Source organism: Neopelma chrysocephalum, unplaced genomic scaffold, assembly GCF_003984885.1.
Source record: "Neopelma chrysocephalum unplaced genomic scaffold, ASM398488v2 Primary Assembly neopelma1_149, whole genome shotgun sequence".
In the NCBI taxonomy this organism is placed as follows: domain Eukaryota; kingdom Metazoa; phylum Chordata; class Aves; order Passeriformes; family Pipridae; genus Neopelma; species Neopelma chrysocephalum.
Window position 1 is genome coordinate 1,177,610 of NW_020897811.1, and position 19,689 is coordinate 1,197,298.

Below are 19,689 nucleotides of genomic sequence, written 5' to 3' on the forward strand. Positions count from 1 at the left end.
CTCCCAGGGATGGGGCATTTACAGTTTCTCTGGGCAACCAGGGCCTCACCACTGTCACAGAGAAAAACTTCTTCCCAATATCCAGTATAAACCTACTCTGTCAGCTTAAAGCCATTCCCCCTTGGCCTGTCACTACAACTCCCAATGAAAGAAGTCAGAAGTCATCTCTCCAAGGGTGCTGTTGGACTGGGAAGGGGGACAGGGAGGCTGACAGAGAGGGCAAAGAGAGCCACAGACCTCCCAGCACGAAGGCACAGGGGTGGGAGGAGTGCTCTGAACCAGAGCTGTTGTTTTCCTCACCTAACAGCTGATCGGGTGCCAGGGAGGGAAGGAGGCTGGGAGACAGAGGAGATTTACATTCCTGGAGCTGAAGCAAGCAAACAAAGCACACTATTAAAAAGCCCTACATTCTTCAGCAGGCACTTGTTTGGCCGGACTTCTATTAATAGCTCTGTGTTTATTCTTGCACAGGGAATAAATTAAAGCAATGTTAAATGCTGTGAGCTCATGAGGTCACACGAGAGAGAATATAATTTCATTCACTTTGCAGGAAAGCAAACTTTACCCACAAAGCATCAATATTTAATATGATCCGTAGAAAACTCACAAGTTGCAGTCGACCCATCAGACTGGAGTTCACCCTGCATGCCACTCCCCAGCCTCAGCTGCAATTTTGACATTTTCTAAACGTTAAACTTGCTTCAATAGACCGAATTCCCACATCCACAACCAGTCACAAGAACTAGCCCTGAAACCATGTTTAAACAACCACAGAACAGCCTGGGTTGGAAGGGACCCTAAAGATCATCTTGTTTCAACCCCCTGCCATGATCAGGGACACCTTCCACTATCCCAGGTTGCTCAGAGCCCCATCCAACCTGGCCTTGGACACTTCCAGGGATGGGGCAGCCACAGCCTCTCTGGGCAACCTGTGCCAGGGCCTCACCACCCTCACAGGGAAGAATTTCTACCTAATATCCAATCTAAACCTCCTCTCTGTCAGTTTGAAGTCATTCCCCCTTGTCCTGTCACTCCAGGCCCTTGGAAATAGTCTCTCTCCATCTTTCTTGTGGGCTCCCTTCAGGCACTGGAAGACCACGATTAGGTCACCCCAAAGTTTCTCTTCTCCAGGCTGATCAATCCCAATTCTCTCAGCCTGTCCTGCTGTGCAGTCCTGTCCCTCAGAAGATCTCAGCCAGACAGGAATTCCTCGTGCTTTGGTCCCACCCTTGGCACCACACACCATTTCTCAAGCCAGGTGTCCAATCAGTTCTGACTGTGATAGAAACAGCCCACACACACCAGGTCTGCTCAAGCAAGAAACACAGGCTGGAGATTCCCAGCCTGAAATCAGGGCTGTCATTTCCTCAGCCAGTTTTGCAGGCTGAAGCGAATTTCAGAATATGTCTGAAGTACCCCCATCCAAAAGCTTAGTGGAAGTATAAATTTAGGGTCAGAACTTTGCAACTTGTCCAACTCTTAGTTAGCCTTTTCCAGGTAACTGTGAAACCAGCACTCAAAGAAGCTGGTTAGCAGATATGCTCCAGGAAGTGTTACTACTTTTGAGAAATTATTTGAACCTAGTTTAGCGAGTATCAGTCTACAGGACTTGAATAGCAAGAAACTTACAGCTCAATTTTGTCCTCAGTTACTCTGGTATAAATCTAAACCTGGCACCCACCAAGTAATTCTGATTTACAACAGAGTACATGGAATCAGATGTAACCCCTCAGTGGGTGAATTCACCATGACAGTCATCATCTGTAACACCACATGTTTCAGCATATATTCAAAGCTACTTTCCTTCCTGAGCTGGTGACCGTCTGCCTGCATCCACACTGTGTCTAATGGAAACAAGGAACTTATTTATATTTATAAAAGACAAGAAGAAAATAGGTTGATGCAGCAAAGGGGGTCACAGAGTTGGCCAAGACAAACGGTTCTGTGTTTCTTCAATAAATCAGCACTGCTATCTGTATGCATAGCTGAAGGAAGCACCTCCTCCTAGCAAGGGAAATAGCCTAGTGGCAAAGAGTTTTTGCAACACCTACAGAAAACATCTCCTCTGTCAGAAACAGCCTGGCTGGAGCATCTTCTTGCTCTGCTGACTCCCAGGTACATAAACTGCAACACATTCACAAATACAGTTTGGGTGGTGGTGCCCACAGAGGCTTCAGAACTGACACTTTCCTGATGGTAGAGTCAGAAAGGGAATTAACTACCCCATTCTACAGGCATCACTGAAACACAACTTTCCTACGTAATACCAAAGTTTCTTTGGCAGCAACTCACACTTCAGGCTCAAATAAGCTGTTGCATTCTCTGCTTGATTGATGCTTGTGTGTTAGGTTTTGGGGGTTTATTTGGGGAGAAGGAAAGGGGGTTATATATATATGTGCTGCAGCTTTAGGAAGAACAGGTAGGGTTCAATAGAAGAGAAAAATTGCATTCACTAGTGAGTGAACAGTTCCTTCCTCAACAACTTATGTAAAACTGGTCAGAACATGCAGCCTCCAGGGTCCCTTCTCCACACCTTTACCATACAGTCCAATTACCAAACTGAAAAGCAGAAAGGTTGGCATCAAAAGAACAATCCCAGGGTGCAACAACTGGGAAGGCCAGTGCAGAAACCCTCCTGCCAGCACCAGCAGGGAGGGTACATCAGCTCAGGAACCGCAAGCACACGGCTGCATCCTGCACCCTGCCCCAGAGGCAGCAGGAGTCAATGCTGAGGACATGAAACTTCCACCTTCTGCCTCCACCTGACCCTGGTGCACCACAGCAGGGCCCACAGACAGCCACCATTAGCCCTGTGGTTCACACCTGACAGGCTGGATGAGGAGCTGCACACCTTGCTCCAATGCAGCAGCAAAATCAGTGCCCGGCACAGCTACCTCACACCACAGCACCCCAGGAACCCAGCATGGGTATCTCCTGCATCTCTCATCCCAACCACTTGCTGGGGGAGGACCACGTTAGGTACAGATGTGGATTCAAAGAAGCATTACCCTCGTTGCAGTCTACAACTTCCTCAGGAGGGGAAGTGGAGGGGCAGGCACTGATCTCTGCTCTCAGTGACAGGACCCAAGGGAACAGCATGAAGCTGTGTCAGGAGAGCTTCAGGTTGGACCTGAAGCTTCAGGTTCTTCACCCAGAGGGTGGTTGGACACTGGAAAAAGCTGCCCAGGTCAGTGGTCATGCCCCCAAACCTAACAGAGCTCAAGGAGCATTTGGACAACACTCTCAGACACATGGTGGGATCCTTGGGGTTGTCCCGTGCAGGGCCAAGAGTTGGACTTCGATGCTCTTTGTGGGTCCCTTCCAACTCAGGATATCCTGTGATTTGTGTTCTCCTGCCAGAGGGCAGCTGAGTTGCCTTTCAGATAGGGGAGGACTGAAACCAGATGGCATCTCACAGCACCAACCTTCTCTGCAATATCAGATGAAATGTTGCAAGTGTTGCTTGGAGTCTGCACTCTCTTGCAGCGCTTGTTTTCACTGTGCAAAGCCCAGGAGTTTGCAAAATCGTAACTGTTCCCCACCAGGGTCCCTGGGAATGAAAAAGAGCAGAAGCACATGGCTGTTGAGGGGTTTCAGCAACAAGTGGGCAGTATCGGCTGTTCTCAAGGTGACAGTCTGCTGAAAGCTGTCTTTAAAAATAAAAGCTGTCATATCAAATGGATTTCTATTCTAAAAAGATTGGGTGTAGAAAAGCCACTATGAGTGATCTGGACTGACTCCTGCAGAGGAGCTCTCTGAGCTCAAGGACACACTAAAGCTTGCAGAAGGCAGCTCCCAGCACTTCTTACACCTGCATGAATGTGGTAGAGTTATCGCTGGTAAGCTGTAATCTGCAGAAGCCAAAGCACAACTTACACATCTTCCTACTATTTAGAAGGTGTCAATAAAACACAAGATATATTAGAGAGGCAAACAAAATGCAGCTGTTCTCCCCATCCAAGCATTAGCATTCCTGATCCCGGCTAGCCTTGATTTTTCTCCTATCCAAAACTAAATCATGTGTGCTAAGAAACTTAACATACACCATAATGGTTTGAGCCCATCATGTGTGATGACAATGATGATACATCTTCTTGTGTAAGATTTGCATCCACTTTGCAAAAAAGCAAAACTGAAGGAGTTTGTATGGCTGCCACTTCCTGGGAGACGCCAAGCCACCTCTCTGCTTTTCTTGCTCCATCCTCCTGAGAAGGGGGATCCTCCCAGAAAGAGAATGCTCCCTCCACCCCCTTTTCCCTCCCATGACCTGTCTCATTTCAGGACTACCTCTGCTTCCTTCTGTGGGTTTCTGCTACAAAACAGTTCATTTCACGAGTCTCAGTTCCCTAAAGCTGCTTTTTAAAACCCTGCTGTGTTGCATGTGAGAATATCAATTGCCACTGTTAATGCACTCCCAAGACCTTTATGCAGAGAATGTGTTGAAATACAACCCTGACTTTATCTGAAAAAAAAAACAACCAAAAGAAATACATCCCAAATGTATCTATATTTTATAATATATGTACACATAATAAAGATTCCATTGAGCTACCTGCTGCATGTTAAGTACAAACACACAGAATATACTGACCACTAAAACTGTTCCTAAACTATGGGGCAGTCATGAAAACTGCACTGAGAATGCTATGGCAGATGCATTAAAGCCTGTAGCCTTCAGTAGACTTTTGTGCAAACTAGAAATTAGGGGCTTACAAAGGTAGCATGTGCTAGGGCCACAGCAGATGTCAGAGCAGGAAGACTCAGAGGAAAGGATGGCAGGAAAAGGTGGTAAAAGGTGTGAAATTTTCATCCAGGGCTTGGCACGGGAGAAGACATGCAGCAATAAGAAGAACACAAGCCTTTAGCTTAGCACAGACTGTATACATTAGAGCAACAGTGGAATCCAGCCTGAGGAGAAGCAAGGTGCCAAATTAAATGTATCCCCTTCTGTTTGCAGTAATTCAGTCTTCCAGGTATGTAACAGGAGTTGGGCTCCAAAGCAATACTCCTCTGGCCCTGAATGCACATCCATGCCAGGCTTCCTGCTGGCAGGGAACCATGGATGCTCATTCATACAGAAGTTAAGTTTTGAAGGCTGGGCCAACTGTTGGCCCAGAAATGCTGGTCACCTGTTTTTCCAATTCTCCCCCTGCAATAGATTTTTTTTCTCCTGTGGTGCCTGTAAATTTATACCTCTTATACAACTCTTTTACAAAATATTTCCATGATACTATTTTAGTTCTTCTGCTGCATTCTATGATTAATACTTTCAAGTAAGTGAAGGGTCTAGAGAGTAACTCCTGTGAGGAGCAGCTGAGGGAGCTGGGAGTGTTCAGCCCAGAGAAAAGGAGGCTCAGGAGAGACCTTATCACTCTCTACAAGTCCCTGAAAAGAGGTTGGAGCCAGGCTCTTCTCACAGGTAACAAGTGACAGGATGAGAGGAAATGGCCTCAAGCTGTGCCAGGGGAGATTTAGGTTGGACACCAGGAGGAATTTCTTCACTGAAGGCATTGGAACAGGCTGCCCAGGGAGGTGATGGGGTCACTGTCCCTGGAGGTGTTCAAGAGCAGAGCACTCAATGCTCTGGTCTAGTTGACAAGTTGGACTTGATGATCTCGAGGGTCTTTTCCAACCTAAATGATTCTGCGATTCTGCAAATTCTTTACAAAATAAATAATCTCAAACCTTGCTTGAGGTTGTTTGGGTTTCTTTAGAACCTGCTTTTCAAACCCTCTTGTTGCCAGCACCTGACTGTATACTAGCAGACAGTGGAAATGTGAAAAGCAGCTGGACATGGAGGTTTCTCTGATCATCAGAAGACCTCTAATATGAAATTATGAAGTGACTTGGGCTGCTGAGCTACTGAACAAATTGGCATCATGGAATAAGTTACTTCTGCAGAGGGTCCCTTTGGAGAGGACTCTCACACTATGCACCCTGTCGATCAGTGTGGGGATTCTCAAATACTTCATCTACTTGATGAGGTTTCAGGGAAAAAAAGCAGGGAAGGAGAAACGTCTCCAGCACATCTGACTGCTCTGGGCAGAGGGAAGAGCAGCTGCCAACACCCCTGCCTTTCCCCCCAGCACCTACATTTCCTTCTGCTGAAAGGCTCGAGTGGGTAGGAAAGGAAAGGCACTGGAAGAGACAACAAAAACAGCCTAAAAAATAATATTAAGTGTGCAGGTGATGTTATCAACAGAGCATCCAGGCAGCTGAGCTGCCTGATCTGGCACTGCTTTCCCACTATGCCCTCCTCTCCTGCACAGCAGAGTTTTGTTTTCCATCTGTCCCTTCAGTTCCTTCAGTTTTTTTTTCCTTCCTAAGGCAGTCAAGATTCTGGTGAAACAACTCATAGCCAGGGCTCATCAGAGCCCTACACCCAGAAACCCTCTGTATGGCCTGGGTGGGACTTTTGCTAAAGCACTTGTTTAGTCTAAGTTTTGCAGGAAATGTGTTGAAAATAGAAGCTGTCACAAAATGTAACGTAAGCAAAGCATTTGAACACCAGTGCTGGAAGAACTGGTGCCTGATATGGACCATGGTACGCAGACAGATACCAGCATGCAAACTGGCTGCTCAAAAGCCAAGACCCCCAGGCAGCCAGTTGGTGTGCAGTCTCCTTTTAGGACTCAAGATGGGTTCAGGAGGTAGATGTTAAAGGACAACACAAATCTCACCTTCTCCTAGCAACCCAGAAACATCACTACACTGATGACCCTGCAAAGGTCTTCAAGGAGAAGGCCACTCACCAACCACCTGAGCAACAGGCAGGGTCTCTGGGGGTCATTCTTTAGTGCTCTGATTGCTGCCCTCACGTGTCTCTCACTTTGGAGATGTTTATAGATAGGTGGTGTTCACTCCTGACAGAAAAATCTGTGTCCACACTGATATCGGAGTCTCACAGTCACCAGTTCCTTTTGAAATCTGAAGCTGGTATGCTGCTTGTTTACTTTGAGACCCGTGGTCAGGCAAGGCAAAGCATGAACAACAACAACCCTGTGCTCGAGGCACCCAGTGGGAAGCAGGAACCCTGACCTCCTCTAGATTTTCCATACGGCCATAGGCCCATCAGATAACTCTCTCAGGGTCTGTTAACCCATCTGTAAAATATATGCAAGAATTTGCTCAAGACAGTACAGTCCTGTGAGTTTTAATTGGTAAATAGAGTCTTAGTTGGTAAAGAACCAACTTTCACATGTTGGTTATTTACCAAGCAAAGAGGGGGGTTTTGTTTGTTAGGGTGGGGTTTTTTTGTTTGGTGGTTTTTGGGTGGGTTTTGTTGATTTTTTTTTACACATTTTTACATGGTTTAGTAGATAGTTCCAGATGAGCAAAACTATTGGCAAGGTTGACCAAAACTGACCCACAGTTTGCACCAAATTAATGACATGAAATAATGAAGTCATGGGCTATAAAGTCTTTCCTGCCCTCTCCAGATCAATGAACATAAAATTAATAATATTGAACACAAGAGGGAATGAGTCATCCCCCAAAATCTAGAGCCTAGTGATGAAGGCACACTCCTCACAACAGAAATGTCTAACCTCAATTCCAGAACTGGAATAAATCAGAGTGGGTTATGAATGTGGGTTTTTGGCATCTCAGCTGAAGTCCTATTACAAAGACAGGTGCAACATAAGTCATCTTCACCTTTACCATTTGTAAGTGACAGCTTAATTCCCCTTGCTTCCAAATGAAAATGCAGGAAAGAAAATGAGATCACTTACTCAGACCAAACAAAATCTTCAAACTAGCCTAAAATCAAATTACTGATATTGTTTAAAAATGCCAAGAAATTTGCATTTCAGAATGACCAAAACTTTCATTTACTTTCCTAGGAAAAAAAAAAAGATTAAATAATTATTAGCTGCACTACTATCACTGTGAGTTTGGAACATGCTTTAAAAGCTTCTAATACCAGGTACCACACACAGAGAAGTTGCATATTCAGTCACATGTATCTATACTACTTCTGGAATGAAATCATTACCTGAAATATCAGATTTTTCCTTGCAGATACTGCCTGCTTCTACTTGTTTAACCTATATTCACTCTCCTGTGAACACATATTCATCATATATTCTGTATTTCAGCAGCTTAAAGGCTGGAATATGTTGCTGACAGCTGTAGCAGGCTCAGAATATCAAGACTTTATCCGAAATTCTCCAGGGGTATTGTTTTATCATTAATATCTTAGTAATTTGGAGACAGATTCCCAGAAACATGCCTCCTGCCAGTGCCAAGAAAAGCATCATGGGATGCTGTATTAATTTAGGTTGGGATATTTTTTAATTCCATTATGCTAAGAGTGTGTAACATGGACAAAAAAGAAAATGACGGATTAATATCCCTGTGTTGGACTTGAATGATCCCTTCAGCACAAATAGACTGGTGACCTGGACATCCAAGCACACACCACAGCAATATCACAAACCTATAGGTTGCCTGATTTCTTTGTATAAAGAATATTACCTCTCCCAGCTGCTTGTGTTGCAACAAACGACCAAACAAAAAACCCTACAAAGCTTCGAAGACCTTTCTTTTTATATTTTTATATTTTTTTATATTTTAGTTATGCTTAAAGTGTGAGAACAAAATCTCAAGGGGCTTGTTTTTGCTGCCACATCCAATAAACAAACAACCCCGTACAATATAATCCATCTTGTTTGTAAGTCTAGACAGGACATGAGCACTTCTCCACAGGATGAACCATTGTAGTAACCGTGTCGATGAGAGTGACGCAGCACCCCATCCTCTGTCTGAAGGGCAATGTGTGTCTGCAACTTTAGGAAAAGGTTCTTCCCCCACAGGGTGGTTGGGCACTGAACAGGCTCCCAAAGGAAGTGGTCACAGCCCCAAACCTGGCAGAGCTCAAGGGGTGTTTGGACAGCGCTCTCAAGCACATGGTGGGATTGTTGGGGTGTCTGTGCAGGGCCAGGAGTTGGACCCGATGATCCTTGTGGGTCCTTTCCAACTCGGGAGATTCTATGATATCTGAAACCTACAGGGAAGGCTTTATTTTTAATTTTTTTCTGGGGGTGGGAGGGTGTCAAGAGCTAATGCCTAAGGCTGCCACCTTCAAAGCTGGGTCCTACCAATGTAAATCTGCCAAGGTATCACATCCCTCAGACCCTCCAGGAACTCCAACAGCTGAACATCAAAAGTATACACAGAAGCAATGTGTGTTATCCTCTCATCAGTTCTCAGTTTCCACACCAAAACACAATGAGGATTCATAAGAGTGCCATGACAACATATGATTGGGTGGATCATAAAGCATGAGTATAAATAGAATATGAGTATAAATATATCAAGAGAAAAAAAAAAGGCAACTGCACACTGTTCACAAAGTTTTAAACACCCTCCTCTTTGTGCCTCCTCTATTTATTTGCTGGAAGTTGTACTGTCCAGTTATACAGCAGGTGCTTTGCCTATTATTTCACCACTAACCTAAAAACAATCCAAATACAAACAATTAATGAAGTTCTGTATCACTTTCTTAGGGGCAAAGCAAACTAACTCTGTGTTATTAAATCACAATAATTTCTTTCCCTAAAATATGGAGAAAACATATTTTCATTTGTTTTCAATATAAACATTGCCTTTTTTCGAAACCGTGACAAAACATGGGATGAAAGACAACATTTGTGGGCTAGATTCTACCCAGAACAACTCTGACTTCTGCACAAAATCAGAATCTGGGCCTCTGGTGCTATAAAGAAGCCCTAGAAATAGTCCATCACATCATGGGAGTCTCCTATGCAGACAGACACAAAAATGATACAGAAGAACCATGTGAGCTACAGCCTGTGAGAGACTTCAGAAGATTAACATTTTGGCTGCAGACCTTTCCATCACAGTGGTTCTTACAGGCAAGGACTGGCAGCAACCAGAGAGGTACCATTTCAGTGTAAATCAACACAGCTTGAAGGCCAGGACATCCTGAGGTGCCTGACCAGCCTTTAAAACACCTGGAGGAAGGTTTCACACATCTCAGCTACCTGTGACAAGCTCACTGGCTGTAGCACAATACCTGAGGCACAACCTCTGTGATCACCTCCTTCCTTTGCCTCTGACATTCAGATCTGCACAGTGTCCCTCAGGGCTTTCCAGATGAGAGACCATAATCTTGGCAACATCAGATTGTCGTCTTTTCCCTTTGCACACTGTGCTTCCATCGCATATTATTCTGAAGCTCAAAGATCTTAATGCATTTATTATCAAATCCATCCCAGAAAGCTATCAAATGGATTAGAACTGAGGCCCCAATCTGATAAATTCCTGATTTTAACAGGAAGCAGTGGGCACACCAACAGGAGAGTTCAGTCTGCTGGTAACCTTAAGGTAACCCTTCGGTGCCCTCGGATCACTAAGTCATTACACCAAGCTCACATCCTGGGATGGGTTGACCTTTATGAGATCTAATCAGGCTGAAATGAGAGCAAATAGAAGTTGCAGTGAAAAGAGAAGGGTAAACTTCTTCATAGGCTACCAGTAGGCTGCCAGCTCTTTTCATTTAAAGAATATTACCTCTCCCAGCTGCTTGTGTTGTCCCTTACCTGGAAGTTAGCTTCAATAGTTTGTTGTTTTTTTTTTTAAAGAAGTGATCTGAATTATTAAAAAACTGATTTTACTTGGAGCAAGTTAAGAATCACTCCAATGAACCAGCAGAGCTGCCAGAGAGACAAACAGAGCGTGGGTGGAGTGACATCCCTCACTGATACAACAAATTCAAAACATAACTCATTCTAATGCCTTCTAAATTAGTTTAAATGAAAGCTCTATTGTATCAGAGTGAAATGCTGGCAGAATAGCTGACACACAGTTGTGTTTTTCAGGCTAAAAATCAGAGAAATGTGTATCCACACAGGATACTGTATAAGGAAAGCCCTGACTTCTGTAAGAGCACAGAAAACACATGTTCTATGTCACCTTCTCTATTTTTTTTTTCAGCTCCTCTAAGCAGTGACCTTGTCATGGACTTCATTACACTCAGAAATCTGTGGCTGTGAAAGGACTGCTTTTGTTTTTTTAAGAGGGAGGATACAGCCTCCAGCATGTAAAACAAATACAGCATGAAACACATTTAAACATGAGCAGCAGAGGGGCCTCTTCTACATTTGAACAGGCAATACAGTCTTCTTTTCTGTTCCTGCTTTTCATAAAAGCCTTACTACTATTTACTGTCTTGAGAGAAGCATATAAACTTCATATCCTCAACTCACTCAGACATTAAGGTATCCAAGCCCTGCCAAGCAATTCTGTGACCCGAGTTTGTTTCTTATTATTTACACTGTTGAAGGACAGATTAATCATTTTAACACACTATGAGATACAATGGTTTTCTGTACACTGAAGTTATGCTTACGTATCTCAAGTGTCAGTAAGACATCTTTGGAGCACTGGCAGGCTCCTTTTCAAGTTGCTTTGTCTCCCTTTCTATTTTCTGAATCCTTTATTTTTATTACATGTAAAGTATTACATTATCGTTCTAACTTACCAATGTATTAATTAACTTTCAACCTCTCTTTTTCAGGTAAGTGCTCAGAATTAAAAGACACTGAAATACCACAAGTCAAGATCAGTCATAGAACTTCAAAGTCATATTCAGGGCTTTTCAAAATCTCTTAGTCTTCACCCACACTGGCAGGCTTCACATAAAGGTGTACTGAGCAGCAAAAGCAAAAGTCACTTCTCACCAGGAACTGGTGTGATACCAGGTGCACCTCCACTCCAACAGCCCTTACAGACAGGGAAATGTCATCAAAAGGTAACCACCCAATAGAACAGCAGCCCATGCCAAATCCAAGCACAAACCTGCCAGCAGCAGGGATTTAACCTCCTACTGTTGCATCGCTATTTACTCTTACTCCCACTTGTCTAACTCATGAAAAATTAGAGGTTGAACAATGTGTATGTCTTACATCTATTTTGCTGGGTCTTCTTTTAGTCAGTCTCCCCACGTCCTACATTGTACATGGAGCTTTACCTTTGTATTTTAAAGTTTCAAGGTTTCTAAACGGGCTAAGTTCAGATGCCTGGGCTTTACGCAGGAATGAGATGTGACAGCAATTTCCTTTCAGGAGAAAGGGAGATGAAAGGACTTAGACAGCTTTTCAGCGCACCAGGATGAGGTACCTGACAGGTTCTGCAGAAACATTTTGCTGGATCAGCAAAATCTTTGTTGAATCACCCATCGGGGAAAGTGTGCAGAGCATACATTAAAATGCAATCAGTGAGTCCTAGTCTTACCTTCCTGAGTTCTGAAGTCATCTTCAAGGAATTTATTAAAATTGCCACACAACCCACAGGTCTTATTATAGTGCTTTTCTTGAAGGAGTATCTGAATGTTTCCACTGATATCAATCTTCACCACAAAGCCATGCTCATCACTGGATATTTTATGATAACCTGCCTCCTTCTCTATAAATATACCATTGGAGGCAAAAGGTATGGAAACCCTGTGAAGAAAAACAGGAGATTCTCAGAATATGACACACACACAAAAAAAAATCAGGTTGTTTTCTGTTGGAATACCATTTCCCACAGGTACCTTTTGTCTTCCTGCATCACGGCTCCATCTAAAGAGAAGCGGAGATTGAAATATTCCCCGAGGTACACAGAGATTCCAATTTTCTCCCCATTCTGGTAATCACCTGAAGAGATGAGATATAACCAAATACTGTTAGTTCTGGGAGTCAGGAGGACAATTTTTAAGCACATATTGCAGGGTTGGGAGTGTATCTTCTAACATACAAAGAATTTGTGCCAGGCTGTTCAAATTGAGGAAGAAAATTATTTAAGTTGGTATACAGTTCCTTTTCAGAGTGACAGGATTAATTTACTTCAATTTACTTGCAGTCACTAAAAACTCATGTTAAACACTAAAAACATGTTTAACTATGACCAATACAGAACAGTCATAAGTGAATATAAAAACATCTACCAAAGCAGATTGGTATGAAAGTAATATCGAGTTTTGGTACACATATCATCAGTTTCTAATCCCAAGAACAACTCTGCAAAGGCTCATGCTAATTCCAAAGTCTTCTGTCCTACAGGATGGGATTTTTCTTACTGGGGTGATTTAGCATATAGATAAAATCAGTTCTACAGGGTCGGATAGTTCCTATTCCCACACTCAGCTTTAAGATCCACATTCCCCTGGAAAATTCAAAATTAATAAAGGTCTTGCTTTCCCTCTTTAGAAGAGCCAGTAAGAAAATCTCTGTTTCTTAGCAGCTTATTTACATGGGAGCTACATTACCAAGGGATAACAGAAGCCTCAAAAGTAATCCTACTTTCTAAAACAAGCCCCAAAAAACCAACACAATCCACCAAAAAAAAAAAAACCAAACCAAACAAACAGACAAAAAAAACCCCAAAAAAACCAAAAACAAAACAAAAGAAAAAAAAAAAACAACAAAACCCCTCAGCCAAGATCCTTTTTATGCAGTGGTCCATCCTATCTGACAAAGGGCAACTACTTGAGTTTTTTTCAGTGATGGAACCCAGCTCAGACTCACCTAAGAGCATGAAGGAATGCTTGTGACAGTCTCCAGCAAGGAGGTAGCTGCAGTCCCCAGCAAAATCGTAGAAAGAACCATCAAAAGTTTTGATATGATCATTCCCAAAAAGGCTGCAACGGGAAACTGATGACTCCTGAGGCAAAGAGCCTGATAATCCTGGATATTGAAACACAACATAACGTGCAATCTCAAATAATCATTTTGTAGTTCAGGAATTTATCTGCTGGAATTTGATCATCTCATGTCCCAGTAGCTTCTAGGCAGACTGTAAGCCTGGTATGGAAGTCCATGGGATCAAGCACAGATTTTTTTATTACATACATTTGTGAAATGGTTTTTTTGCTTTACTTCTACTGACCCAAACCTTGCATGGATAATTTCAATCCTGACTGTTTGAGGAATGCCATTTGTTTGTGCCTGCCTGCAATCCCATTAAATTCCATAGGGCACTAGCAAAGCCCCATAGTTTGTTCAGCCAAACATCACTGACTTCAGGGAATTTTTGGGACTCAACATAGTGCTGGTTTCAAGGTGAAGAGACAAAAGGAATAATTTTATCAATGTCTCCAGCATCATGAGAATAATCCCTTAGCCTGTATTGCAGGATTGGATGGGCAAAAAGGAGGAACAGGGGCAATATCTCAAAGAAGCAATTGAAAATAAATTGTAGTCCCTAGACAGCAGAAAATAAACCTGTTTTCCTACCTGTGACTACAGTGGCTAGCAGTAGGTTTGTTTGCAGCACTGCCAAGAGGAGCATCTGTCAAAAATCCAAAGGAGAGAGTTTAGAACATTCTTAGTTTAGGACGCACAGTCTGTTTCGCGACTCCTCACCACCTTCTATCCTCTCTTTATACAGGTATTTTCAAGGTTCTACAGCATTTCAGAAAGCAATAATCCATGTAGTCAGTAGTTCAGATACCCAGCCATCCTGCTTTAACTAGGTAATCTAGGAGCATAATTATTCTTTGCTCCCATTTTCACCTCTCATTGCAGGAAAACAGGCTCCTCCACAGGAACTGCAACCCAAAATACACACGTACTCCAGTTTACCTCAGTTAACACATTGCACACACAAAGCCCTTCAAAACACAGAATTTTTTATCAGACAGCCTGACTTGAAGAAGCACCCCCCACTGGGTCAGCCAGCTTGGCTCCAGTAGAAGTCACCTCTGCTGCACAATATTTCCATCCTGCCCAAACATTCCACAAAGGGAAAGAATATGTAGGTTTTGCACCAGCCAGCAGGTCTGGTTGGCAAACCACTATAACCACATGCATTTAATCCACTGATTTCAGGGTGATAATGTGCTAGAGATAAGAGGCAAGAAGTAAAGGGAGGAAATAGTGCAGAGATTAGAGACCCAGATTGAAAACTTCCATTCACCAAAATCAGTTTTAGCATTGCCTCCTGCTTTCTACAACCAAAACATCAGCCTTTGTTCTCTGTATGTCTATAAGCTACCTTCTGTACAACCAGGCCTTTAAAAATAATATTAATAATAATAATAATAATAGCAGCATAGGAGTGTCATGCAGATGGTGAACTACACATGTTCTGTGGCAAGACATTAACAGTTCAGGATGAAAGCTGTAGGGAGCTCCATCTAAGGGTGTTAATTTCAGTGATAATATAAGTGACTAGAGAGGCATAAATATACCATACTTAATATATTAATGCCAGGAGACCAGACACACCTTTTCCTAAGAGCCCTCCAATTAAAGATTGAAATGCATTTTGCAAAGACAAATTCTGATTTCAGGTTACAGACACACACTTCTTACTGCTGTTGGTTATGGAGGCCCCATTCACAGACATATAAATAAATGCTGAGTTTGCCTTGCTTACAAAAGACAGGAATAGAAAGATCTATTATGGAACTCAGTCTAACATAATGCTGCTAATCCCTAACTGACAAGAGGCTGCAAGATAGCCAAGAAGTGGCAACTGCATGGGAATGCAACAAGAAATTAATGATAAGGAAAACAACAGGCATTATCTCAGATTACACACTTGTTAGGGTATTTTTAGTGCATGCATGGTGTAATTGTGACTGAATCAAATATTGCTTTTCTTTATTAACCCTTCAGCTTTACAAATCAGGCAAAGAAAAAAAGACAGGGTATAAACCCCTTCCCTTCAGTCCCCTTCCACCTCTCACTCTATTCTAAACTGCAGATGAAGTTCCCCCCAGGTCTCGAGGAGCAGGTGCCACTAACAAATCAGAACACAACCCAGTAAGATCCAGCATATCCCCCTCCATAATTTTATCGCTGGCTTAATTAGAAATGAAAGTACCTTCTGTGTGAGGTTCCTCTTGCACATGAAGAGGAAACTCCTCCAGTTTCCACCTATAGCTTACACCACCATTGTTCCCCTGTTGCTTCAGAAATCAGGACTGGAATGGCTTTGGTCTGAAATGTCTTGTTTTTGTACTAGCCAGGAACTCTTGTCCATTTTAAGGGAAAGATAAAAACACAACGTCACATCCGCCTGACCCTCAAGACAATAGATTAAATTGCTATCATGGAAATCAGCAGCCTTAATTGCCAGAATGGTACAATGAGGGGAAGCAGTTTTTAAAACTTACATGACAGATAAGTCTTTGAAATCCATTTTGCATGTGTATGTGTGACAAATCTCACTGGCTGAGCCAATAGGCAGCGTATTTATGTGACAGACTATTGTTAAAGAGGAATAGTAGGATGCTCCATACCTCAAAGACCACAGAACCAGGTAGCATTTCTTTCCTACAAACAACTGCCATAAAGGAGAAAGAAGAAAGAAAAATTCAGAGCTAGTAATGACCTGGGCTCATTCTCTAGCTACAAACACATTTGAATTCTGCCACATTCTATCATATCAATTCATTTGGTCCTTGAAATGTTGATGGAGGTACCCTCTGGAACAACACGAGTTAATCCTACACTTACATGTTTGCAGAGTGGGCACAAGTTTTATGGGCACATGTGCAGCACTGAGAAGAAAAATGCAGAGCAGATGACATCTTACTTTACTTTCCATGTCCCACACTTCTTATTTTCAATAGCAATTCATATTTTCAATAGTAATTCATATTTTCAATGAACAAAGGGGTTAGGAGGCAACACATGCCATTGACTGGGAGGTGTTCTCTCCTCTTGGGTCCAGCTGCCACCTCTCAGCAGGTCCTTCATACCTTTGAGAGCCTGAGCATGAGTGATCCCAGAGAGATGTTCTCCCTTCCATGATAGGAATGCCAGTACTAGCCATGATATGGGGAATAAGATCTATCCCCATGGTCTCTTATCTTCTCAGTTTTAATCCTTTCGGTGCCTGAGCCCCAAATAAGTCACTTATTTGGTAACTTCCCCTTGCAAATCCAAATCCAACAGGCCTTTGATTCCCATTTCTTTGTTTCACTCTATCTTGTACGTGCCAAAGTCCCTTGTAAAATTCCTTAAAAACAGAAGCATTGCTGGTTCTGGTCTGTAGAGATCTCTTTATTGTTATTACAAACAGCAGCCAATTACAGAACAACACTGGGCTGTTTAGTCTGTAGTGGGATGGATGGCCCAGGTCTTCCTTTATTAGATGTTGTGCCACTGCCTTCACACCCTGACAAGCTGAAGGCCCAGCAAGGGAGAAAGCAAAAGTCTGAGCCCATCAAAAGGTGCTTTGGAGAGAAACAGGCTGCAGAAGGACAGGTTACTGAACCTGGACTGAGCCTCTGAAGATCTCAAGCCCTCCTCTACATTTTGTGTCTTGCACTGCCAGTGTCTAATAGGTGGTTCAGATAAACTAGACATCAAGACACATTTGAAGTATCTTAGGGAGCTTGGGAAACATAACAGAAAATTAATTAGACAGACACACAAAGAACAAGCTTCCTTTTCCCCTCCTGGCTCTTTGTCCTCTTAAAAAAAAAAAAACAAAAAGCAATGGTAATTAAAGAATGCATTTATTGGTCGATATCCAACAGAAAGTTTAGTGGTGCTTGGGTAGATCTGAAATGTTATTTTCCATATTGTACACCTGAGACAGAGGAGAAAATATATAAACAAATATGCACTGCTGTCAAAAGAACATCTCTAGTCCATTCTTGGGATAGCATAGGAAGTACTTCTGAGAAAAATTATCCCTAATACTGCTTTTCATTGCTTTGTTCAAATATTAGTTTCCATGCAACAAGTCCATGAGAGAACATACACTTTTCACAGAGTTTGTTACACAAACAAATACACAAGTGCCTGGATGATGAAACCTGCAATGCTGAGTGTAGGGACAGTGATGAAACACACAGGGCCAACAACACACAGGGCTGAACAACACCAAAACCACCAAAATATACCAGGAAGATTTCAGCCTGATCCCAGCCCCGTAAGTATGTTGAGTTGAGGTATTGTACTTAATTTCTGCAGGCAATGGCATTGACTGATTTTTATGAGGTCTGAAAAAGTGTTCTTGGCATCTCGACCAAAGCAAAATCCCCGATGCACACAAAAATCTAATGTAGGATGGAAATGTAGGAAAGGACAGAAAAACAAAAGATAAAATCATGACTAAAGGTAGGAAGCAACTTCCCTGAAAGGGGAAGAAATTCCTAATCTTAGAAAAATCATTGAAAGAACACACGAGGAGCACCTACGACATCACAAACAGCATAGAGAAGTTAAGTAGGAAATAAGTGCTCATCATTTCTCCCAGTGTAAAGGTTGTGAGCAAGCAACAAAACTTTCAGGGAGTTGCCTTTAAAGCACAGAACTGGAAGGTCTCAGCACAGGTTACTGTGTCAAAAAAAGAGTCAAATTAATGAAGGGCTACTCCATCACAGGGATGGACCAAACCTCAGGGATCAAATGATGAATCAGAGAGAGCTTGTGGCTTTGAAAGTCTTTACCTTACTGAGTATTAGATACAGAAACATTCTTTCTTATAATCCTTTTCCTAAGCAATGCTGCTAGCCACCAAAATCCCACCTTTTGGTAAAAATAAACAAACAAACAAAAACAAAACAAACAAAAACAAAAAACCAAACAAATAACAAAAAACAAAACCCACAACATAAAAAATCAAACAAAAACCAACAAACAAACAAAAACCCCACAACCAAGACAGTTTTCTTTATCCTATCCCAGGCTGCAAGAAGGTCTCTTTCAGTGGTTTTTCACAACTGAGATTCACATTGACTTTCCCATTAGTGATCCACCAGTGAAACTCAGCATAAGCAGCAACAAATAAGTCCAAAGCTAGAATAATTGCAAACAGGTCTGAAAATAAAAGCATCTCATAATAGTTCCTGAAAGTTTAGAAAAGTTTCTTCTGCATACCCTCTTACCTTTCCCATGCCCAAGGAGGAAGAAAAGAGAAGGGGGGAAAGAGAGGGGAGAGATGGGGAGAGAAGGAGGAAAAAAAAGGGGGGGGAGAATAAATCAAAAATATCCACACAGGAGGATATCAGCTGACAAAGTCCACATAACCATGTATTTGAACTTTTTTCTTTGGAATATTTAGGCTACTGTACTCACTGGGGAAAAAGCCAAGGTAGATGCACAAAGCACACTAGTACCAAAATGGAGTATTGATCTTCCCCATGCAGAAAAATCCTTGGATGAGATTTACACTCCATCATTTTTCATTGGCACATTTTAAGGGCATAAGTAAGGGTAGGGGAAATAAATCAGCTATTCAAGAGTAAGAAGGACACGCAGGCAGCCCTAGTGGCTGAAACAGCGAACTGAACATGTCCCAGCAGTGCAGATGGTACCAGGAGTAGGGGATGATCATGGGGGCTGCCCTGCCCATGTCCCTGAGCAGTGCTGGAGCGATGGAAAGACGGATAATAGCCAAGCTGTGTCGCAACAAGAAAGTCGGAGCCACCATCCGTCCCTCTGGCACACGACAGTGTAAAATAAATTTCAGCAACAAGCAGCAAAATAAATGTCTTTGAACGGCAGGGGGGGTGGAACTACAACAGCTTTAAGATCCCTCCCAACCCAGGCCGTTCTACGACTCAGAAACGCCCAGAAATTCTATTTGGAAAACTAGACAGTGCCATTGGCTCTAGTCCCGTATGAATTCCGGGGCGTTAGTGCATTTTGGGGGTCATCCGTGCTCAGTTCCTTTTCCTGGCACAATAAATGATGGATAGTTTGAAGACTGATACCCGTCAGAGAG

General features: G+C 42.7%; 1 protein-coding gene across 1 annotated transcript in view; it reads right to left on the reverse strand.

Moving 5' to 3' along the window:
• Positions 1–15,946, reverse strand: part of VWF (von Willebrand factor) — a 133,665-nt gene extending 117,719 nt beyond the window's left edge. Inside the window, exons 1-6 of the mRNA XM_027701142.1 lie at positions 15,832–15,946; positions 14,238–14,292; positions 13,530–13,688; positions 12,557–12,659; positions 12,256–12,464; positions 3,426–3,550 (exon numbers count right to left, since the gene is read on the reverse strand). Coding sequence (XP_027556943.1) covers positions 3,426–3,550; positions 12,256–12,464; positions 12,557–12,659; positions 13,530–13,688; positions 14,238–14,292; positions 15,832–15,858 — 678 coding nt within the window. The 5' untranslated portion in view covers positions 15,859–15,946. The remainder of the gene's footprint in view (positions 1–3,425; positions 3,551–12,255; positions 12,465–12,556; positions 12,660–13,529; positions 13,689–14,237; positions 14,293–15,831) is intronic.
• Positions 15,947–19,689: the final 3,743 nt, after the last annotated feature.